Raw genomic sequence first — 23,642 nt, 5'->3', positions numbered from 1 at the left:
CGCTGCCCCCGGGAGCCCTGCAGGTCACCCCGGTGCCTATGCTTGGTCCCTTTGCTTGTCCTCTGCTTGTTGTGGTTGTGGAAGAGCTGCCGGTGTCTCTTGTCCCGGTGTGAGTTGGACGGGCCGTGTCCAAGGGTGCGAAGAGCGCAGTGCGGGCGGCCCGAGCTGCCGCGGGCAGCGACTCCTGGTGCCGCGGGATGGAAACGGTTCTGTCAGCGTGTGCAGATCCAGCTCACACTGTTTGCTGCGTCTGAGCGCAGCTCCGGGCGACGCTGGGCTCTGCGTCTGTGGACTGGGAGGAGCCCGACCCCTGCGCGCGGTGCAGAGCGGGACTCGCGGGGCGTGAGTCGGGGCGGTCGGGAGCGAGTCCCGTTCAGATCCTGCTCTGCCCGCTCGCCCCTGGTAACGCTGGGGAGACCTGGGGCGACAGAGATGCGATGAGCCTCTGGAATTACGGCAGGGAGCCTCCCGCGTGCGTTCTGAGCCGTCCCGTGCCGGCTCTGCGCCATCCCCAGCGCTCGGATGGGCTGTGGTGGGTTCTGCTTCCCACCGGGTGTCTCCTCGGGGGCTGCAGACAGGGAAGGTCATGCTGGGCCTGGTTCTGTACCAGATGAGAGGTGTGAAGCCTCTCAAATCCACGCTCACAAGCCTCTGCTCGCCCTGCAGCGGGCGGGGGGGCCGGTTCCTGTGCCGCGCAGGCCGGCGCGGGTGCTGAGTTCTTTGGAAAGCTGCCTGGCCGGCCAGGTGGTGGCCAGATTTCACTGTTCTTGGAAGCAAGCTCACTTGCCAGCTTGCAGATGCTCTTCAGGACACTGCAGATCTTGATTTATTACGTTCTTGAAGCTGCAACCCTTGAGCCCTGTTTCTGTGACAGCAGGAGGACCTGGGGGGTCCTTGGAGGCCTTTGGTGGCTTTAGGCCCGTGGGGTTGTGTGATCTGGTGCTGGACAGTAGCAGTAACCCCAGGGCCTCTGCTGCTGGCCGGTGACGGTGGGTCAGCAGCAGCTCTGGGTTTAAGTCGGGCTTTCCGTGCCGTGTCCCTTTGCGATGCTCCAAAGCCCGACCGGGTGTCCTGGTCCTCCTGCGGGGGCTGTGACCGAGCCAGGGGCTGCTCCGCCGCTGCGCTGCTTCCACTGCGCTCTCCCTTCGTTAATGTTTCAGGTCCCACAAGAGTTGGACCCGTGTTTACCAACCAGTGCAACTTTAGCAGACACGTAACTTTCTCTGGAGGGGGTGGTGTGGGTGTAAGGTGCCCTTGTGCCGATGCTGAATGCACGGGTGACTTTGGCAGCGTTTGGAGCAGCCGAACCCTCGCCGGGCGTTCCCAGCCGCGGGCCCCGGCCGGCCCCGTTGCGCAGCCCGGGACGCTGGTTCTGCAGACGAGGTTCTGCTCCGCTGGGCTCCCGTCCCGCTGTGCTGCAACGCGCCCGCGTTCCACCAGAGAGAGCCTCGGCCGCTCCGCTGCCCGCGCCGTGCGCCGCGCTGCTCCCGCGGGCTCCGGCCCTGCCGACTCGCTCTCGTGTTCTCCAGCACGAGACTCGCGGGAGCGAGCGCCGGGCTCTCCCGGGGAGGCCTCACCGGGACCTTTCCTGGGAGCGCTTTGCGCAAACCCCGCTCGAGGGGCGAGGACGCAGCGCCCGGTCCCTGCGCTCCGGGTTCCCTCCTTGTGCCCAGACAGCCGGAGGGACCCGAGCGAAGCCCCGGGCCGGCGGGGGCCCAGCGCCCTGGCTCTCGGTGCTTCCCGGGGGCGGCAGCGGGCGCGGGGGTGTTGGTGCCGCAGGGGTTAACGCGGCTCCCTGCGTTTGTTCACGCAGCAAAGAGGCCGTTTACTCAACCCACAGGAAAGTTCGGAGCAGATTGCCAGCAGCTTCCTCTCCTGCACCAAACAGATTGTGCTGCGTCTCCTTGAGAGGAAGACCCCGGCGCGCTGTCTGACCTCACTGTGCGCTGGAACAATGAACCACTTCCAAGGGTTCCACCAATTCCTCTTCCAGCCCCGTGTTTTCACAGTAGGTGTTTCGGATGGATGAACAGGAGCTGCTTTCCTCCTCCCTCCCCTTCTCACCCCCCGCTCCTGGGAGACCTGTAGGCAGGAAACTTCAGAGCTGTGTGTGCAGTAAAACCCAATCCTGTTTGCCTGCACGGCCGGGGAAGGTTTGTCTGTAACCCCCGAAGCGGAGCCTGGCACAGCGCGGCGGCCCGTGCAGGGGGCTGGGGGTAGCTGAGAGAGTCTCTGCTCCCATCGTGCTGGGGTGCCCAAGCAGCCGACAGAGCCCCGTGTGTGAGCACCGCCCGGCTCAGACGGGTCTTGGTGCAGGACAAAGCAGGGGTGGCTGAGCCATCCCCGGTACTTTGGCTCTGGGCCTCCTGTGCCGATGGAGCAGGGGGATGCCCGCGGGTTTCAGCCGCCCCATCGCGGGGTTCCCGTGTCCCTGGGACAGCAGCTGCACCGTGTTCAACCGTGTTTAATTAACACTCCCTCGTAGCCGCCCAGCGGGTGGGAGCTGGCACCCCGCAGCGTGCGCGGAGCAGAGCTCTTCCAGCTGTGTTTTACTTGGCCAGATGTTTAGTTAAATAGAGGAGTGTCCTCCCTTGAAGAAAGTCGTTGAGGCAACATTTCTTGTTGCTAATTAAACCCTGGAGAATATGAGCAACCTCATGCTGTTCCTCTGCCACCCCCACGCAGTGCCAGAGCCTCTGGGCGCCCCCAGCCCTGGCACGGCCCCCGCTCTGCACCGGGGGGGCTCCGGCCACTGGACAGACACCGCGGCAAAGCGCCCGTCGCAGACACGGCACGTGTGACGGTAACAGCGAATCTCAGTCCCTTCACGTTCGCAGGAGCAGGTGATTTGTCACTCCTCCCGCTGGTATTTTCGCAGCCGGATCCAGCCGCCGTGGCATTTAACGTGACTGGTGTGGCAATGCCGGATCGCTGCCCGGCGGGGGACGGAGCAGCTCTGCAGGGACACGGCACCGCCTGCCCCCGCCGCCCCGCAGAGACCGTCCCTGTCCCCCACAGACCCTCCTCCTGCCAGCAGCCCCGGGACCAGCACCGGGGAGCGGGAATTGCTGCTGCGTTACGCAAGCAGCGTCGCCTTTAAATAGACTCTTATTCAATGTTGTCCGGGAGGCAGCGGAGCAGCCGAGCATCAGCGCCCTTCGCTCGCTGGGGCTTTGTTTCTCCTTCGCCCACCCCCACAATGCGCTGGGAGTTGCTGGAAGTTGTTCTGGGGCAAAGGCCCCGAATCCTGGGAGCTTCTCCCCCCTCCTTGTTAACCGGCAGCGGCCCTTTCGCTCGGGGTTTAATCGAATTGTGTAACGCAGCGACCGTGGCAGAGCCGCGGCAGTTTCTATGCCAACACAGCTGGATGGCAGCGCTGCCTGGGGGGGCAGAGGGGCTGCCTGCGGGACACGGCTGCGCCCCTGGCGTGGCTGCGCCCCCGATGGGGCTGCACCCCCGATGAGGCTGCACCCCCCGCGGCCTCAAATGTTTCCCAAAACACCCATGGAAAAGAAAGGAAAAGCCTGGAGGCAGCTGACTCGCCGGCCTTCTGATGGGATTGTTGAGGTTGGAAAAGACCTTTAAGATCACCGAGTCCAACCATAAGCCAAACACCCCCAACTCCAGCAAACCGGTGGGTTTGGTGCTGGTCCCGCTGCAGCTCGAACGAGCTGGGGCCAGTTGCTTTTCGGCACTGGCGAGCTCAGTCACGGCTGGAGCATCGCACCAGGGACACGGGGACACGGGGACACGGGGTCTGCAGCCCTGGGGCAGAGCTGCCCCTGCAGCGCCGCTCTGTGCCCCCGGCAGCACCTCTTGGTGGGAACACCCTGGTGGGTCCTCTGTCCCCCACCCTCCTCGGCAAACACCAGCCTGGCCCAGGTGCTGCTCCGGAGAGGATTGTGGCGAGTCCCACCATTGTCCCTCTCCTCCTCTTGGTCGCTCTGCCCCCCAGCTCGCCCTGCCCGGCCCCCCGAGGGGCAGGGGCTGCCCATGCCAGGGTGGCACCGGGGCTGGTTTGTTTTGCACTCAAAGCCTCGCAACAGCAACCCCCGACTGCACCCCCAGCACCACCGGCACCAGCCACCGGCTCCTTCCTGTTCCCTGCGCGCGTTCGGAGTGTCCCGGTGTCACGCTGAGTCACCAGCAGAGAGATGGACGAGGCTTTGGCAGAGAACAAGCCCGAGTTTTGATAGTTCAACTGTGGGGGGAAAAAAATCAGCACAATTTCCTAATTAGAGCAGTGGTGGGAACAAAGCCGGTTTGTTAGAGAGCTGCGCGGCCGGGCCGGGGAATGTGACCTTTGGTGGCTCTGGGTGCCCGCCGGGAGCTGGCGGTGGACGGCGGTGCTTGGCGGTGGCTGAAATGCTTCAGGAGTGACGGCTCTGCCACCAGAACGTCACCTTCTGGGGGGGCAGAGCGGCTGCCAGAGGGTGTGAGGAGCGCTAGGAAACGGCGGCTGCCCCCGGGTCGCCCGCTTTGCCATTTCCCCAGACGCGGGCTGGTGTCCCGGCCCCGCAGCGGAACGTGGCTCCTCCAGCCGCAGGAGAAGCCGGGGACACGTGCTGGGTGTCCCCACGGGGCCGCGGGGACGGCCGGTCCCAGCCCTTGGCTGTCACCCGCCTGGCAGCCGGGCTGCGCCCGGGGCTGGAGCGGGTCCCGGCCCCACAGCGCACGGCTAATTAGCAACAGAAGAAAACGAGCGGAGCCGGCGCCTCTGCACGAGGAGGAGCCGCCGATGCTCCCGCGCGAACCTCCATGCAGTGGGGCTGGAGGTGCCGGGGGGGCTGAGCGGCCTCGGGATGGGGGGGAGTGGGGGGAATTCGGAATTCAGTGTCATGGGCTTCAACCCCCAGAACCAGCGTTTGTGCTGCAGCCCAGGGGCTGGTTGGAACGGTGACAGCCCGACCGAGCCGTGACAGCTGGAACAGGCAAACGTGCTCTGGGGGGCTGGGGGTGCGGAGGCAGCACCCAAAGCACCCGGTGCCCCCTGCGCGGCATCGGCTGGCGGTGCTGCCCCGTTCGCTTCCCCGAGTTCAGCAACGTGATGCAAAAATCCCATCATGCCAATTATGCAAATCACATAAACTATTCCTGTTATTCAGCAGTATCCTCAGAGACCTCCGGGGCGAGCAGGAGCTCAGTGTTACTCACTCGTGAAAGCAGGAGCTGGGGCCAACGGGGGGTGAGGGGCACCTACTGCCTCCCCCATCCCTCCCCATCCTCCAGGCCCCATCACTGCTCCGCATCCCCGGCACTTTGCTCTCCCACCCACTCCTGGTTCCTCCGTCATCCCGGAGCTCTGCGGTGCCGGGTCCGCGCAGCCACCAGAGCCGGGAAGGCGCAGGGTGTGCAGGGGACATGCCAGCAGGTCCCTGTCCCCCAGCCGGGAGACACCAGGGCTGTGCTCTGGGCACGCCGGCGCTTTGCCAGCTTTACTTTAGCCACCCACCACGGCTCCGGCTTTGACCCGGGCAGCGGAGCAGCCCAGACACCAGCCAACAAAGCAAAACCGGTGTACAAACACCTGGAAACAGCAACTGCCACTGCGGGGCGTCTTGTTCAGCTGCTGCTTCCACCAGGACTAGAAACAAACCGCTTGGGATAACGGGCCAGTTCCTCCTCTCCACTGTGCCTCAGTTTCCCCCGTTGTGAAATAATCCTGACCCGCTTTGTGAACCACAGTCAGTCCCGCTTGGCAAAGCTGGAAATCGCAGTCACCGCCGTGCACGCTCTGCGCTGGATTTCAGGGCTCCAGCTCCTGCCCAGTGAAATAAGAGCCTGAATTGTTCATCCTTTGCTAATCCACAATAAATGGCTTTACTTGATTTGCTGTTTGTGCTCGAGGGGATTTAACCGCCTGAGAGCTGCTGGTGCAGACGGGGAATCTCCAGTTTTGTGACAACTTTTGAGTCCTGACCCTATGAAACAGAAGGTGTCAACCCCCGTGTGCCTCGAGGTGGCACAGGGAGCAGTGCGCTGTGAGGGGCACGTTTGAGGCTGCACACTCGACATTGCACACTCGACGCTGCACACTCGACACTGAGCACTCGATGTTGCACACTCGACACTGCACACTCGACACTGAGCACTTGATGTTGCACACTCGACACTGCGCACTCAAGGGCCATGGAGCCCCCGGCAGCGCAGGGACCAGTGCTCACCAGTATGAAGGACAACAGGTACTTTCGAGGCACCGCAGCCGCTCTTGCCGGCATCCCGGTGAGCAACGGCCGCGCTGCAGAGGGAAAAGTGGAGCCGTGTTTGGGCGGGTGGCTCCGGGACACGGCTATGGGTGTTAGGTTTGCTGTTCCGGCTCCTGTGGAGGTGCTCACAATGAAGTGGGGGACAGTCTGGCACTGAGGGGCCCCCACCTGCTCAGCAGCAAGCCAGGGAGGCAGGAGGCCGGGCCGAGCAAGGTGGACGTGGAAAAGCTCCTCCTGTGCTTGTGGCCAGGTTGGTTTGGCTCAAACCCATTGGGCTGGTTCCGCAGTGACCGCCCAGATGTCTGAAAAAAACCACATTTAAATAGTGTTAGAAATAAATGACTCCTGGGGCAGCACGGAGAGGGCTCACAGCCGGCTGCACCGCGGTGCGGTACAGCTCTGATGGGGAAGCCATCTGCCTGAGACTAAAATGACGGAAATTTCCTGGTAAGGTCATTAACAGGTTGTCACTTGCAGGTCTGTGCATGCCCCGAGCCGGGCTGCTCGCGGGGTCACCGAAGGGCGGTTGGCTCGGTCCTCTCGGTGCGTATCGAAAAGGAGGAAAAGGCAGCGCAGGACACTGGTGCCGCCAGCCCGAGCTGCGCCCGTGCGCGAAGGGGCAGCTCTGTCCCCGTCCCCATCCCCGCTGGGGACCAGGCTGGACAAGCAGGTGAGCTGCACGTGGAGGCGGCTGCTTCTTCCAGGTCCAGCTGCCCACAGAGCCACGCTGCTCCTCACTGTGCCCAGACACCACCCGCCTTCTCATCAGGTGCCGAGGATCCAGCAGTGGCCACCCAGCCCCATTCCCGGTGGCTGCTCAGCCACCTGTGGCCAAAGCGCTGGGGGTGGTGGGAGCAGGGCCGCTGTACCTGTTTCCTCCTCTCCGTGTCAGCTGGTGACACGTCACCTTCAAAGGCACAAGGGACGATGTCCCACCTTTATTTCTGATCTCTCTCCTGTGTCACAGGAGGCTTTCCCGACGCGCTGTGATGCAGCAGCTCCCGTCAATGTGGTGCAGCATCGCGTGCCCCTCCCTGGGCAGCAATGCCGCCCTGCAGCCACCTCCCTGCAGCCTCCCTGCCCGGGCACAGCTGCGCCCAGGGCTGGGGATGCCAGCGTGTTCCCACTGCCCTCGGCCATTGCTGCCCCATGTCACTGCTGCCCCATGTCACCGCTGCCCTGTGTCACCGCTGCCCTGTGTCACCACTGCCCCCAGCCATCACTGCCCCGCATGGCACTCGGTCCCTGTGCCGTGGCGCGTGACCCAGGCAGGAGAGCTGGCGTGACGCCACGCTGGTAATTAAGAAGGAACCTAATGAAACTTCGAAAATAGCACAATTTCCTCCCCACACCTGCAGCCGAGCGGGGTGGATTACATAAATCGATGTTGCCACAGCAACTTCGCTCCACCCGGGGCTGGAGGTGGCCAGTGCCACGTGTGCCAATGCACTGTCACCCCGGGGAGAGACCCTGATTTTGCAAAGAGGGGGAGTTGCTCCGGAGACGGGGATGGGTGCCAGCTCCAGGGCTGGCAAGGCCACCGCTGAGCCACTGCTGGGCTGCTGCGTGTTGATCCCACCAGTGTTAGGGGTCTGGCGTGGCGGGTTTCCCGTGTTGCACCCGCTGGCCCCGCGGCAGAAGGTCCTGCCTGCTGAAAGAGCGTGTGAGAGGCGCCGGGAGGTGCCGCGGGGATGTAGGTAACTGGCGAGGGACTCTGCCACCATGGTTACCCTGGGCACGCTCCAGCTGCCACCGGCCCCGGGGGGTGAATCACCCTGACAAAAAGACAGCTAGCAACAACCAAAAAAACCAACAAAACGCAATCAGAGCGAACGTTATGGCATGAGGCAAAGGCAGGTTTTTCCTGCCATGAAGTCCCAGGGTGTTTTGGGCGGCTGCCGGGCCGCAGCGTTGCCGTGGGCTCCGGCACAGCCCTGTGGGCACGGGCAGCACGAGCAGCACCGGCAGCACGGGCAGGATGGGCAGCACAGGCAGCACAGGCAGCATGGGCAGGATGGGCAGCATGGGCAGGATGGGCAGCACCAGCAGCACAGGCAGCATGGGCAGCACAGGCAGCATGGGCAGCACAGGCAGGATGGGCAGCACAGGCAGCATGGGCAGGATGGGCAGCACGGGAAGGACGGACCAGCCCTGGGCAGCCGTTGCTGATCAGGAGTTCATGACATGGGGAAAGCCAGCGGCAATGATCATTTGATGGAGCTGCCTCTTAATGTGATGATCAGAAATTACTGGCTGCTTCCAGCTGAAGACTCACTTTGGGAGCGGGGGATATGAGGGAGAAAGGTTTCCAGTACTCAGAGTTTCTGGGGATAGGGAGAAGTAGAGGCTGGGAAGAAAGTGGAGCGGCTAGATACAAGAGATTCTCGGAGGGCTGTCCCAAAAGGCCTCTTTTATTATAAGAAATTACAAATCCTTTTATCTTCTTCACCAGAGGAACAGCTTGTTTGAATTGCTGGGCTGTCACACTGGAATTAGATGCAAGAACCCCCCACAACCATGACGTAGCGAAGAACTTACATAACGTAACTAAAAATAAGGTGATGGAGATGCAGATAGAGGCAACTCTTCTCCCGGGTGCTTGAGCTGAAATTCTTCGCCGACACTGGGAAGCCAGCGAGGTGCCGGGTCCGGCCGAGGGAGCAGCACCGCGCCAGAGCCGCCTGGTCCGGCCGCTCGGGAGGCAACGGGGAAGGGGCACCGGGAGGTCCCTGCGTGGACGCAGGCAGCCGAGCATCCCTCCTGGGAATGGCTGCCTTGGGAGCCTGTGCCCCGGGACCCTGGGGTTCTGTCCCACCGCTGCTTCTTCCTCAGCCCCAGTGGGAAAGGGTCAACCATCCGTTCCAGCAAAATGAGAAAAACCCTTCTCAGGGGGTCATAAATTCCTTCCTGTCTTTTGGAGTGTGAAACCTCTGAGGGGGTAGAAGCCAAAGTGGGACCCAAATGTGGCCGGAGTGAGTGCTGTCCCTGTTCCTGTCTGGGGCTGGGATGGAGAGTGAGAGGCAGCGCAGGGAACAGAAACAGGAGGTTTGAGGCCAAGATATCGACCTCGGCTGCTTGGGTTCCTTGTTCTCAGAACTGATGGAGGAGATGAGGGAGAAAAACACACACTCAGCTGCTTAACCGTTTCACCGCTTCTTGTGGCAGAGAAGAGGAAGGGGGAGGCTTGGCCAGCGGGTTGGGACAAGGCAGCCGGTGGTAGTTTGTGCCTGGAGGGACGGGAGGGACGAGGGACAGCTTTGCTGTCTCACAGGCACTGGCAGCTGGGAAGGGGTTCCCGGGGGAACTGTGGGGTGATAGGGTATGAACGCAGCTCTCCCAGCTGGCAAGACAGTGGGACAGCGTGGGACAGCGTGGGACAGTGTGGGACAGCGTGGGACAGCGTGGGAGGGGGCTTGGTCTGCCTGTCCTTCTGCGAGGACCAGACCCCCCAGCCGAGCACGGCTCCAGGCTGAGGTTTCCTTGCACTGCGGGCTGTGCCGCATCGGCCCCGCCGTACACTGTGGTGACCGCTCATCCTACCTTGCTCCCCTGGCCTGCCTGGATGACGTTCACCATCTTTCCCCATATAAAACCAACACCTTGCAAACCACTGGCTGCTCTTCTTCCTCCTCACCCGTCCACCTCACACTGCGCAACCGGGGAACGGGGCACAGCACCGGGCTGGGACGGGGTGTGGTGTACGGCAGGGCTGCGGTGGGACACGTCACTGGGATGTGGGGTAATGCTGGAGCTATAGGATGGAGTACAGCAGGGGTATGGTATGGAGTAGGATGAGTTTACGGGGCATAGCCAGGGTACAGGATGAGGAATGGGGTACACAGGGGGTATGGGATAGGGCACAGCAGGTTATGGGAAGTGGGTTATGGGAGGGGGCACAGCATGGTGTATTTTTTTAAGGAAAAATTCTTAATGGAGAGGGTTGTGAAGCAGTGGAACAGGCGGCCCGGGAAAGGGCCGGAGTCACCATCCCTGGAGGTGTTTCAGAGGCGTACAGACGAGGTTCTTAGGGACATGGTTCAGTGCCAGAGTTGGGTTACAGTTGCACTCGATCTTCAGGGTGTCTTCCACCCGGAACGACTCCGTGATTCCACGACCCTCCCGCCGTGCCCCCCGGGCCCGCTCCGGGGCTCCCCCAGCGCCGCCGCCGCAGCCGGGGCGCGGAGCGCAGCGCGTCCCGCCCGCACAGCCGGGCCGGGCGGCTCCTCCCCGCGGGGCGGAACGGGACGGAACGGGGCGGGGGCGGCGGCGGGAACTGATAAAAGGCGGCGCGGCCGCCGCTCCGCGCTGTTCTCCGCGCCCGCCGCCCGGCTCCGCGTCCCCGCAGCGCTCCGCGCAGCCCCGCCGCCCGCCCATGGTGCTGCCCGGCCCGCCCAGCATGTCCCGCTCCGAGGAGGTGCATCGCCTCACCGAGAATGTCTACAAGGTGAGCCCCGCAACAGGTGCCCGCCCGCCCCGGGGCTCTGCTGCGCTTTGGTGGGGCTTTTGCCCTTTAATTCCGCCCCCCCCCTATCCCCAAGCCCTCCCACCCTTCCCATCCTCCGCCGGGCGCGGGGGCAGCGCGGGCGGGAGGAGGCGCCGCCGGGAGCCGCCCCCACTCCCTCCCGGGGTGCGCTCGGGCTGCCGGTGCGGAGCGGCCGGGGCGCCAGCGGGAGCAGCCCCGGACCCCCCCGTCCTTCCCAGCCCCCCTCCCTCCAATCTCCCCGGACCCTCCCAGCCCCCACCGCACCGTGGGGGAGCCCGCGGGGCCGGGAGCCTGCGTGGGAATTTGGCTTCTCCCGCGGGCGGGCAGCGCTGTCCCCAGATCACCTCGGTCCTGGGCAGGTTTGCGGCGGTTCCTCGCTTTCCTGCACCAATTAAAAAGCGATCGGAGCCTTTTCTGCGTCTTGATTATAGCCCGAGTTTGTGACTCTGGTTTTTTATTTCTTTCTACTTTGCTCCTGGTATCATGAGAAAGATAAAATAATTTATGTGCTTTAATTTTCCTGGTGAGGGAAGTGGTTTCTGCTCTGCTGGGTTCTGTGACCAAGTCTAATAAAACCTTTCTAGCTTAACGTGTAATGCAGGATGTCATTTGTTAAACTGGAAAGCTCGCATGATTTCCTGCATTTTAAGGGGTTAGACTGAATTACCTGGGAGCATTAAGCAGAAATAAAAATTCTGATAGAAAAGCTGAGTACAAAGAACGCCAAGGTGGTGAAGTCTTGGAGTCTTGGGTTTGGGGATGCTGGGGCATGGACAGCTGTTCAGATGGAGCTAATGGGATCTGAAATCTTGGCTCCTTGGAACGTAGAGCAGGCCTGTGAATGGAGCCTTCTGGCTTTGGTGTTTGACTGGGACTGGTGTCTGTGTGTCTGGGACTCCCACTCTCTGGGTGGCTGATGCACCAGCTCGCTGGGTTGCCCTGGGACGTGGGCAGAGCCCGGCACCGCGGGGTGTTGCCGCGGTCACGTCCCCGTGCAGGCGGGAGCCGAGTGTTTGCGTATCAGCTGCCTGGGCAAACAGGGCGAGAGCGGCTGAGCTGGTCACCGGGGCTGAGTGAGTGACATTGTGTTTGTGCTGGGGACAGTTGCTGGGAACAGTTTCAGCTGGTGACTCAGTTGTTGTTTGAGGTGTGTTGTCCTCGAAGAAATGTGCTAAGAGCAGGTTTGTGGAGCAGGTCACAATTTCCCTGGGTGCCCGTGTGCAGCAACGTACGGGGTGTGCAGGGCGGCTCGTGGGCCGTTGCAACAAATGGGCTTAAATGATGTGTGTTCCCCCAAGAAACGCAGGGTGAATGCGGGCCGGGCAGCTCCCCTGCCCTCAGCTTCATCCGTCCTGCCCTGCCCGAGCCCTCGGGCCTCCATTTGTGTTTCCTGTACTGAATGAGGAGCTTTTTCTCCTCTGCAGTACACGATGCTTTTCTTGGCCTCTGGAGATGTGCGGCATGGGGTGTGTGCAGGAACATGGTGTTTGCCTGTTTCTTTGAGGTCTTCTGCAACCTCCTGGAGCCCAGTGTGAGGGCTGGAGGCGCAGGGACGGTGTGGACGCTCTGGAGCTATGTGAACTTTGGAATCCCCAAGTGCTTCATGTCCCCATTGCCCAAGTATGATGTTTTCCGGTCTGGAGCAGGAGCGGCAGCTCTCTGCGGCTGCTCGCGGCGCCCGGCACCCTCTCCCGCCCAGGCTTTCCCGAGGCGTTCTGCTCGGGAAGCCCATTGTCACCGTTTTCCAGAACCAGTGCTCCCCCTCGGAGTGACTGTGCTAATGAGACGGTGGAGGAGCTGCCAGCCGCCCCCTTGCCGATGCTGCCACTACAGGCAGCTGCCTACACACGTGGAGTAATTACAGAGGGAGACGGAGGCTGCTGGCACCTTCCGCCAACGTAATCCCACCTTCCCTGGCGCTGATTCACCCCCGCGGACCCCGCTGCAGCTGCTGGGCTCTGCGGCGAGCCCGGGGGTGACACCGCGGGGACAGCCCCGGGACAGGGGCAGCCCCGGGACAGGGGCAGCCCCGGGACAGGGACAGCCCCGGGACAGGGGCAGCTGGGTGATGGGGCAGCCGCTCAGCCCTTGCACAGGATTGTCTACTTGCGGAAAGAGGGGACTGGCAATTCTTCCTGCCCCTGAAGACAAATCCGTCTCATTTATGACAGATTGGTTTATTGCAGTTTACAGGCTAGCCTCCATTTCATTTTGAAGCTATTTCTTCATGTTTAAGGTCATTTTGCAATGGTGTGTGAGTAGCTCTGTGTTTGAAGAAGTGTTTTTCTTAAAAACACCCCAAACTCGAAGCCTAATTGTCTTGCACAAATACAGGGACAATTCCTGATAGTCATTTGCTACACATCAGCTGTAATAAATGTTGTTGCTGTTATAACAGCCTCTTGCCTCGTTATCTCCAAGTCCAGAGGGAAGGGGAGCGATCCTCGCTGAGTGGATCAGAAGGGAGATGGTGGGTGGCAGAGGGGGGCGATGCGGTGTGATGGGATGGAGCTGGGCCCTGGCCCCAGCCTGGGCCGCCCCCCAGTCCCACGTGCTGTGCTCTGGGTGTCTCTGCTCCGGCCTCAGGGTGTCCCGCACCCCAGGCTCCGGACGGGAGAGCGGTTCCTGGCCTCTGCTGAGATGGTTCAAACTGGGAAACTTGCAGGTTCAAGGTGATGAAGTGGGGAGCTCCTGCTGGCCGAGGGTGCCCCAGATCCCGCGGCTCCCGCTGGTGGGAGATGCTGCTCCCTGGGCGGGGGCAGCCGCTGACGTTGCCATCAGTGCCGTGCTGCGCTGACTGTGCTCTAAGGTTTCACGGCGGTGCTGCTCGTGTTGCAGGGCAGGGCACGGCACAAGGCACACCGGAGCCCTCCTGCATCGAGCGTGTGGAGCCGGAGCCTCTGGCCAAGCCCTTGGTGCAGGTGTGCGGGGAAGGACCCAGGTTACAAAGACACTTGGAGCTCTGGCCCTGACACTCGGGCTCCTTCATCCTCTGACACGACAGCTGGTAGAACTTAGATTACTTTAGATGCGGACCCTATTTTTTTTTTTCAGATTCCCTTGCTCCTGAGCTCTTTCTGCAGTAAAGATGCAGCTGAGCCCTCTGGCTCTGGGTCAGGACGTGGGGCAGCCCCGGGGCAGGATGAGGGCTCGGAGCAGCTCTGGGAGCACAGGGGTGCACTGGGGGTGGGATGGGATGGGGAGGGATGGATGCAGCCGCTGGCGTTGAGACGCTGCTGCTTTGTTGTGTGTTGTGGTTCACCGAGACCCCGCGGCTGGGGGTGTTCCTGGCGGCAGAGCTGCGGGGTGGGGGTGTCGAGAGCAATTGAAATCAGCCCCACTAACGAGTCCGGCGACGCTCCCCTCCCGGCAGAAACCTGGCTCGGAAAGCGATGGGATTGTCTTGTGATGGCGCAGGGCAGGTTGTGCGGAGATGGAGGCAGCACTGGGGTTTGTTTGGGCATTAAATATTTAATACAGAAATAAAGAAACGCATTCCTGGAGCAGGGCTGACCCATTTAGAAACAAACTTCCTTATAGCTGAGCTGCTTTTGCAGTGTGACTGTGGTGGAATGGGGAGTCTCCTGGTGCTTGTCATAGTCACATAATGTCCTGCTGTCACCCACGCGTCACTCAGGAAAGCTGTGGGTGCCAGGCTGAGCCCAGGCCACCCATGTCACTGTGCAGCATCAGTCTTGCAAGGAGCCATGGCGCCTCACTGCTGCGGGTGGGCAGCGAAGAGTGGCACGTGGAAAACTCCGGGGCTGGTTCTCGGCTCAAAGTCCATCGCCGTGTTCACTGGGGTGTCCGGGACGGCCCCAGCGAGCGTGTCCCAGGCTGTCCCCGCGGGGCGGCTGTGGGAGGAGCCCGGGGCGCAGCACACGCTGTGGCGTTGGTGGCGATGCTCATCCCGCGGTCACCTCCCGCAGTGTGGCGTTGGTGGCGATGCTCATCCCGCGGTCACCTCCCGCAGTGTGGCGTTGGTGGCGATGCTCATCCCGCGGTCACCTCCCGCAGTGTGGCGTTGGTGGCGATGCTCATCCCGCGGTCACCTCCCGCAGTGTGGCGTTGGTGGCGATGCTCATCCCGCGGTCACCTCCCGCAGTGTGGCGTTGGTGGCGATGCTCATCCCGCGGTCACCTCCTGCAGTGTGGCGTTGGTGGCGATGCTCATCCCGCGGTCACCTCCCGCAGTGTGGCGTTGGTGGCGATGCTCATCCCGCGGTCACCTCCTGCAGTGTGGCGTTGGTGGCGATGCTCATCCCGCGGTCACCTCCCGCAGTGTGGCGTTGGTGGCGATGCTCATCCCGCGGTCACCTCCTGCAGTGTGGCGTTGGTGGCGATGCTCATCCCGCGGTCACCTCCCGCAGTGTGGCGTTGGTGGCGATGCTCATCCTGCGGTCACCTCCCGCAGCCTCCTCCGCTTCATGCCCGTCTCTCCAGCCCTTTGCCATGTTGCTGTGTGGAGGAGAGACTGGACATGACGTCTGGCTCTAGTTAGAGCACCGTGGTGAGGGTAGCAGGTCCGTAGCCGGTGGCCTGTCCCAGCCACGGTGCTGTGCCGTAGCGGTGCCACTGCGGCCAGTGCTGGTGGTGCAGAGCCGGGCACCCGAGCGACCACAGCCATCGAACAGCACCTGCTTTCTATCGTGCTCTGGATCCAGCTTTAGGAGCTGCCTGGGAGGCCGCGGGGCTGGACCTGGCGAGAACTGTGCAGCCTGGCTTTAATGCTTTTGTTACAAGCCCTTAAGGAGGTCGTGCAGGTCTTTCCTATGCGGGAGAAACCTGATACACCCTGAACCAGCTCCATTTCCAGCTTCTTCCTGGGCAGGGATTAAACTTTGCTTCTGGGCTGACTATTGCAGCAGTGGCAGATCCTTGCTGGAGCGCGGAGCACGCTCAGCGGGGACGGCGGGGACCTGGTTTTCTGTTGCCTCTTCTCCCCCCGTGCAGCAGGACTATGCCCTGGAGACCTCGTGCTTTGCATTAGTTTCATTTTTGGCAGCTGAATAAAGCCGTGCCAATCCCAGAGAGCTGAGTGGTATTACCCAGGGAATTTAGTGCAGTGGAACAAAGCAAAGCCCTTTCAACCTTCAGCTGCCAAGTTTTTTGTCTGTGTTTTTCTAAACTCTGCCCAGGCGGCGTGTGGAAGGCAAACAACTTGTGGGTGGTGCTGATGGAGCAATATTTGAGGGAGAGCAAGATTTGCTTTCATTACCAGAATTTTGCTGCATATCGGCTTTGCTGTAGTGTCCTGCAAACCTGGCGTCACCTCTCGGGGGAGGAGACTCCTGCCTGGGGATGGGGGCGGCCGGGGCACCCACCGGTGACACAACCTGCGGCGTCACGGGCGCCGTCACAGCGTCGTGCTGCTGATGGGTGTGTGAGCCGATGGCTTGTTGAACGTGTTCCGTGCCAGAAATATGTTTGTTTTTCAGTGTTTCTCCTTAGCAGCTGGTGGCTTTTCAGCTTCTCACTTGGAGGGCGATGCGAAGGTGTGTTAGTGCCGGAGTCACCTTCCCTTCCCACCCTGGCAGTGCGAAGGCAGCTTGAAAAACCTCTATTTTTATCTCTGTAGTGAAGAGCCCTTTTCAACGCCCTCATCCTGCCCGCTGCTTTTGTTGGAGTCTCCAGACAGTGTCTTAGAAACACTCACTTTCAGCAAACTTCCTCTAAGTAATTTCATTTGGGCAGCTGAGAGTCACTTGCCCCCTCTTGACCTGCTCAGTGGGACCCATTCTGGGGGTTTTCCCCCTTTATTTGCTGCTGTTAATGGCTGTCGTTGGTCTGTGATCCTGCCCGGAGCGGCACCGGCAGCCACTGGGCTGAGTCGTGCTGGGGGTCCCTGCAGTTTGGGGAAGATGCGCTGGATTTGGAAGGGGGTTTCTGTGAACCTGGGCCAGCGCATCCAGCCCCATGAGACCCGCGGGTGGCGAGAGCAGCTCAGTGGCTTTAGCCCCTTGTGCACGGTGCTGTGCCCATCGCTGCCGTGGGCGCCTGGCCGCGGTGTGCCGTGCCATGGGGACAGCCACACTCACAGCCACAGTCACCTGCAGGTGATACTTTGTCTGTGGATCCTATTCCGGCGTTTATCCACTGAGCTCTGTGCTTCAGGGAGCTGTGTTTACATAGGCACTGCTGCAAAAATCACTTTATTTATATACCCATACATACACAGAAACACGTACTGCGCTTAACCCAGCAAAATGTTTAAAATCCCTTACCCACAGAAATTCTGCCAATATTTCTTCTGCATGAACGTTATTCAGCCTCAGACTGCTCAGGCTGAGCTTGAGCCTGGTGGAGGCTGCGGGCACAGCTCTGCTGGCAGCGGAGACATGTCCCTGTCCCCGTGTCCCTGTCCCCTCCATGGACAGCAGGGACGTGTCCGTGTACCAGCCATGGACACCCATCCCACACCTCCAGCCGCTCTGTGGGATAAAGCAGGTGGATTTTTTCTGACCAAAGCCAAGCGTGATGTGGGAAGGAGGGAGCAATCCTTGTCAGTGTTAATTAACTCCTGTGCAATTGTCTCCTACAATTAGGGAAAACAAGTTGCTATGTGGACTGCTGCTACAGGTTAATTTTCTCCTTTCAAGCTGAGCGTGTTCACTAAACTGCTTCCATGTGCGCTGTGCTGCTGCGTCGCTTGACCTGCAGCCTTAATTAGCACTGAATTTTCTCGTTAGCCTCCTGCTTGCCTGTCAGATCTCCGGGAACCATCTTCTGCCCTTCGCAGGGCCATGTGTGGTGCTGTGGGACGGACCCGCGACACCGAGCGCCGCGGGGCAGCGGGACGGTGGCTCTGGGCCATCGCACCAGCCAACAAACCCCAGCACCAAGGCGATGTCCCCTCAGCGCTGGCCTCCGAGCTGGCGTCCCATGCAGGTCCCTGCTCACTGAAATCAGAAAATGGCTGGTTTGAGCCGGGGGAAGGTTCTGGCTGAGCCTGGCACACGTGCGCCCGCCGAAGAAAATTAAATCGTCACACTCTCCAAAGACCAGGCAGCAGGAACTCGGGATAAAAGTGCCTCGGGCAGAAAATGAGCTTTATAGTGTTTGGCCAGCTTCGGATGAGGTGACAGATGCTTAATCAGCTTATTTGCCATAAGTGTCTGTGTGTCGTCTTCCCTTCCCGGGACGGCGCTGCCAGCGGCGCGGCCGGGGGCGCAGCGCCCTCGCTGCACGGGGAGCACCCGCGTGCCCGTGTGCGGGGACTCCCGGGGCTGAACCGGGTTTAGCGGCGGTGCCCTTGCTGCCCAGGGTGGGGCGGGGGCTGCTCGGCCATGGCCGCGCTCGCTGCAGAGGTCAGATTCGCAGGGAGAATGGAGATTTTGTTGTCTCCTGGGCTCGGCCGGGAATCGGTGTCTGGTTTTAGAGATGCTATCGGTGCCGGGGATTGAATGGCGCTGGCAGGGGAGGGGCAGGAGCTGCCGTGACAAACATACAAAGAGCCCTTCTTCTTCGTGAGCCGATTATTCCTTCCCCCCGTGTTTAAATAAGGACCTTAAAGCGAGGGAGGCAAAGCTGTCAGACAGCGCTTCTGTTCCCTGACACCCTCCTTTATGCGTTTATAGGCAGGTGGAAAGTGACACCAAGTGCTTGGAGACCGAGGTGTCGTTCCTCGCACACGGCTCCGGCCGCAGCTGGCACGGGCGCGGTGGGGACGCTGGTGCCTTTGTTCTGTCCCCAGCTCCTCGGTGGCTGTCTCAGGTGCCACAGTACCGCTCTGCAGCCCTTTCCGCTTGACCATGATGGACCAGGGTGACGCTGCTCCCTGAGGCCGCCCCAGCGGTGGGACATCACCAGCCATCGTCTCCTGGAACTCAAGTCACCGTGGTGCTTGGTCTGATGGCTGTAGCCCACTGCCTCAAACAGCCGCTTGTGGTTATTATTATGGTTATATTTGCCATATCTGATAGTTCTCTGGTTTGGGCCGTTCACTGCTCTCTTAGGGTGAAGGACCTGCACAAGCATCTCGTGCTGGGGCTCCTTGTTATTGCCCCTCTGCCCCTGCCCCGTGGTGCCCAAACCCCAGCTGGGTCTCGCTCCTTGAGCTGCGGGGTGAGGCCACTGCTTTGTGTGTTATTCGGAATACCTGGGTGTGCGCAAGGCTCTCGGTGTACACCCAGCATCCTCTTGCCATCGTCTGTGAGCCTGAGTTGCTGTGTGGAGTCGGGGAGGATATTTTGCTCCATTTTTGCTTTTCTGAGCATCGAGTTCAACTCCTGGGGAGCACGGAGCTGCTCTGCCCGCTCCCCATCACTTCTGCTAATTCCCAATTATGTTCTTTTTCCTTTAGACGATCATGGAGCAGTTCAACCCCAGCCTCAGGAATTTCATCTCTATGGGGAAGACCTATGAAAAAGCCTTAGCGAGTAAGTGAAGCCGCATCGTGTTCGTTGCTGAAATGCTGGGGGCAGAGCGGGTCAGTGGGACTGGCTGGACACGCGGCCTCGGCGGAGGGGAAAGCTGGAAAACCAGCCTGGGATGCTCGTTTTTCCCAGGAGAGTGAAGGGAGGAAAGCGGGGAAACGTTTTGTGGACCTCAATGCAAAGCTGACACCATTAGGATGTGCAGGTGTGTGCCTGGCGCAGCCTCATGGATGTGGAGAGGCTTCAGGTGATAAAATGTTGGATGGCAACTGCATGACAAATACACCTCTGCCCAGCTGATCTTTAAGTGTTACTTCAAAATGCTTAGAATTAAGATTTTTAGTTCTCTTTAAAGGTGTGTTATCAAAATGTTCAGGTTTCCCAGAAGAATGCGTTGGAAGAGGAGGGAGAAAACTGAAAATATTGGTGGTGGCTCTTGATTAGGAATACAAGGTCCTCCTGGGAGCCATTGGGGAGGCGGAGATTTAAATGATCAACAGTCAAATATGCGTTGATGAAAACCAAATATGGACTGTTCTGGCTTAAAATGACTCTGCGTGCTCCGTGGCTGTCAGGAGGGCTCTGTGCGCCCCGAGGCAGCGGCTTCTGCTGGGAGCGCTCTGCTCGCTCCGCAGCACCGCACGTGTCCCTCCGATGTATTTGGGTAGTTGGCTCAGTGGAAATGCTGTAAGGGAAGAGACCGTCATCACCTTAAAAAACAATGAATGTCAGTGCCATGTGGAGTGTGAAACCCAACCTTTGGGAGGGATCCGCGCTGCCTCCCTTTGCCTGCAGTGGGTTTTATTTCACACAAGTCCAATGGGGTTCCTGGCTGTTTCGGCAAAGGGTGTTTTAGGACGCTGCCCTGCTGCTGTTCCCGGGCGCGGGCGCTGCCCTGCACGCTGCTTTCCTGCCGGTTCTCAGCCTTGTTTTTCAGTAGGTTTTAATGGGTCGGCTGCCGGCAGTGTGGGGAGGGCCCGTCCGGCCGCCCCGCTGCCCAGGGGTGTGGATTCGGCTGTTCTAACGATGCTAACGAAGCAGGGCTGGGGTCGGGTCTCCAGCAGGGTGGAGGGACAAGCAGGGTCCAGGGACAGGCAGGGTCCGCTGGCTCGGAGAAGAGGTGCCGCGTAGAGCCGTGGGGTGTTTTTATTTATTCTTCTAAAATGTTATACTATAATGCATCTTTTAATCACCCGGGTGGTGGGGGCTGTTTGTTACATGCTGCTTTATCGCAGCTTCTTTTGGGCACACTTTCGCTGCAGCGTTTTGTAGATAACGGGTACGATCACTCGCTTTCTGTTTCTCTCACATCCCTGCTGTGAATACGCTTTGTAGCCCAAGATTTTCCTGTAATTTCAAACCTTGTCTTTGGTCATCCCTTCCTTTGGATCTCTGAGCTGGTGGCGCATCTGAAGGAAGCGTCTTCATCAGCGAATTGTGCTGGAAGAGGCTTCGGCTCATAATTTGTCGGGGTTGAGCTAAAGCCGTACAACATGTTCTTGTGATTAGAGGAAACCCCCTGCTTATCTGATTAAAGTGGAGAGTGTAGCTGCAATGTCAACAAACAAGACTGAACTATAATGAAAGTCTGTGATATTCAATTATTCCCCAGTGATTTCTTTCTCTGGGCGGCGTTAGCAGGCCCATGCTATACCGGAATGAAAACCACCGAGGTCCTGCACATGCCTTTTATTCTTTTGCTCCTAAACAGCCCTGTAATCTTGCTGCTCGAGCTTTCTTCGCTCATTTTTCTGTTTGTGAAGTCCCTCCCTGGGAGGTTAAGCCTTTTGAAGTAACGTCTATTTTAGTGTTTAGCATCTATTCAGTGCCATACAGGTTGTAATAGCCGTTAATGAGAATTTAACTGCATTTTTGGATGCTTTTAGGTATGACATATGCAGCAAAAGGATACTTCGATGCTCTGGTTAAGATGGGAGAGCTGGCCAGTGAAAGCCAAGGATCTAAAGAATTGGGTAAGTCACCGATTTACTCTTAAATGGAGTCGCAGTGTGGAGCAGGCTCAGAGCGCAGGGATGGAACCAAATCTTTGCAGTTGCTGGGGGTAACAAGCTCAATGTGGAACTGATACTGCTTCATGTGAATGGTGGAAGTGTCTCTGTATTTACTGTTAATTTAGCTTAAAAAAAAAAAAGCCTGCTATTTTTAGCATCTGGATTTTGGGGCACTGTCATCTTGTGGTGTTTGTGAAGAGGAAGCGTTTGCAGAGAGCGGTTTTGCTGCCGTTTCCCTCCTGCTTTGCAAAGGAGAGAGGAGCAGCAGCCTGGTCTGGAGCTGGGACAGGGAGCGGGTGCGAGCGGGCAGCTCGGCCGGTTGGGGGCCCCGGGATCTGCCCCGGGATCTGCCCCGGGATCTGCCCCGGGATCTGCCCCGGGATCTGCCCCGGGATCTGCCCCGGGATCCGCTGTCTGCAGTGTCACAGCACAATGCGGCTGGTGACTTGTTTGCTCAGTCGATCAGGGTCACAACATGTCACGATGCTCGGTGCCTCCTTTCCCTTTCTTACGCTTATTCCTGCGGTGAGTCCTCCAGGAGTGGCTTTTCCAGTCTCCCCACCACTGGAACACGGCTCCTGTGTTCTCCCTCCTCGCTGCTGTTCTGCTGCTCAGACATGGATCGAGGCGGCTCTTCTCCCAGCTCCCGGGGATGCCGCAGCCTCTCGATAAGGTTCCCATGAGGCTGAGGTGGATTTAGGTCTCATTGCCTTTGCAGTCCCAGGCGGACTCTTCCTCCTCCTCCTGGTCCCTCCTGCAGCTCTGGCTCCCCAGGCTGCTGTGCTAGGAGATGGCAAACTGTGCTCATTAACACCGTCTCTCTGAGGCAGCTAATTAGTGGAGAAGAGGTTGGGCTGCAATGGCTCTGAGGGCTGGATGGGTGCACTGGCCTCGGTTTTGCTGCGTTGTGCTCGGTGTCCCCGGCCACGAGCTGCTCCAGCTCCGGCTGCTGCGGCATTGTCATGGGGAAGCAGCAAGTGTCTATGGAAACCGATTCTATCCCTTGGATTCAAGCTGCCTGTAGCAATCTGTTTCTGCTTAATAAAAAAAGGAAACAAAAAGCACAAGAGAACCTTGTGTGCGATGCACACGGAGATCATCAGGGCGGTGCAGACCTGGCTGGGTGCAGTGGGGCTCTGGGGAGTCTGATGGGAGGTGGCTCAGTGGGGCGAGGGCAGGAGTTTGGAGACCACAAACCGGCCCTCAGAGCAGCTCCAGAGTCTGCTCCCACTTAAAGCCCAGCTTTGGTGTCAACCGGTGGTCCCGCTCCCTCGCCCATGGACGGCGTTTGGCAGCAGGCGTGCGTGTGCCCTCCCCATGTGCGTTCACTGGGTGGTCTCAGGATTTTGAGGCTGGTTTAAAATGTTTCCACTCAATGTGAGCACATCCAAGGGAGAATCCAACAGCTCCTGCTCGGCCGTGGTGAGCGGCTGCTCCTCGGACCTCTTGGCTTTGTTGATCTTGCTGATATTTATTGTGGCAGCTGCTCAGTGCAGAAGAAAGTTAAGATAAAATTCCTGGCCGCAGTTTAGTGGCGCTGATAGCAGCTGGGACACAGCCCCCTCCCCGCGGCTGTGAAAACGGGCTGAAAAATGTTTTGGATGGGGGCTGTGCTCGCCAAAGGTGCAGCTTTTCCCAGGAACACCTTTGCCTTATCTGTGCTTGTGCTGCGCTTGCTGATAGCGCCGGAAAGGAGCGCTGGGGTCTGGGATGTTTCACTCCTTACTCGAGGCAGCAGCAGATGTGGATGCTCATAAATGCTGCTTGCATGGATGCTGTGTCCCCATCAGTCCCTCCGTGTGTGGTGGGTTCCTCCGTGAGCTGCTCCGGGTGCCGGGCAGGACTCGAGGATGCTCTGGGACAGCAGCTCGCATCTGTTCTTAGCCTCCACCAAAAAGAATCTGAGGGGTTTGTTTCCCTCCTGAGCTCTTTTCTGAATGTGGATGCTTTTCTGATGTAACTTCTGGGATAGAAGGTGTCAAAAGAACATAAAAATACTGCACATCCCTTGTCTAAAAGGTGCTGGAGGCAGCCGGGTCTGTCCCCAGCTCTGGTGCAGCGGCCATGCTGCTGGTGCCAGGAGAGCTGCGGTGGCCCTTTCGCTGCTCCAAACCAGCCGTGTGTTCCTTTTGGCATCTCTCCAGCAGCTCTTGTGACTCTAAGGAGCTGCTCTTTGCGCTGGGTGCTGGGGAGGTGCCGCTGCTGTGTGCAGCCCTGCGGGCGCTGCGGGCGGTGGCCGGTTCTGCTCCGTCCTGGCTTCTTTAAAGACGTGTTCCTTGGTGGCGGCGATTCTGCACGTTGGTCTTGCTGAGCACATTTACCCTCCCCGAGCGCTGCCCCCGCGCTTGGGTCTGTGCTCACCAGCTGCTTAGCACTTCATATTTCTTGTAAATTCTCCACTGGATTTTAGCAACTGTGTGGAGACGGGATAATCCTGTGTGGCAATGGAAAACCTAGCGATAATGAAGTACTTGAGCTGTAATCAGCTCTGTGGCTTGCGTTTTTGGGTGCGAGCCCCTGGGGGGGCTGTACCTCCCTCTGAGCCCCACGGCCGAGCTTTGCGATGC

At 59.7% G+C, this 23,642-nt stretch overlaps 1 protein-coding gene across 4 annotated transcripts in view; it reads left to right on the top strand.

Annotated features, from left to right (window-relative positions):
* Positions 1–10,578: 10,578 nt before the first annotated feature.
* Positions 10,579–23,642, top strand: part of BAIAP2 (BAR/IMD domain containing adaptor protein 2) — a gene marked incomplete at both ends in the record, with an annotated part of 39,004 nt that continues 25,940 nt past the window's right edge. For 3 of the 4 annotated variants that reach the window (XM_080356536.1, XM_080356537.1, XM_080356535.1), the window contains 3 exons: positions 10,603–10,650; positions 18,991–19,066; positions 20,950–21,036. In XM_080356536.1, coding sequence (XP_080212662.1) covers positions 10,603–10,650; positions 18,991–19,066; positions 20,950–21,036 — 211 coding nt within the window. Of the gene's footprint in view, positions 10,651–18,990; positions 19,067–20,949; positions 21,037–23,642 lie in introns of all 4 variants that reach the window. The other variant, XM_080356534.1, reaches the window with a different exon arrangement.

The sequence above is a fragment of the Nesoenas mayeri genome, assembly GCF_963082525.1.
Source record: "Nesoenas mayeri genome assembly, chromosome: 19".
Lineage (NCBI taxonomy): Eukaryota > Metazoa > Chordata > Aves > Columbiformes > Columbidae > Nesoenas > Nesoenas mayeri.
Note: the sequence above shows the minus strand (reverse complement) of the source record. Positions and strands in the feature narration are given on the sequence as shown.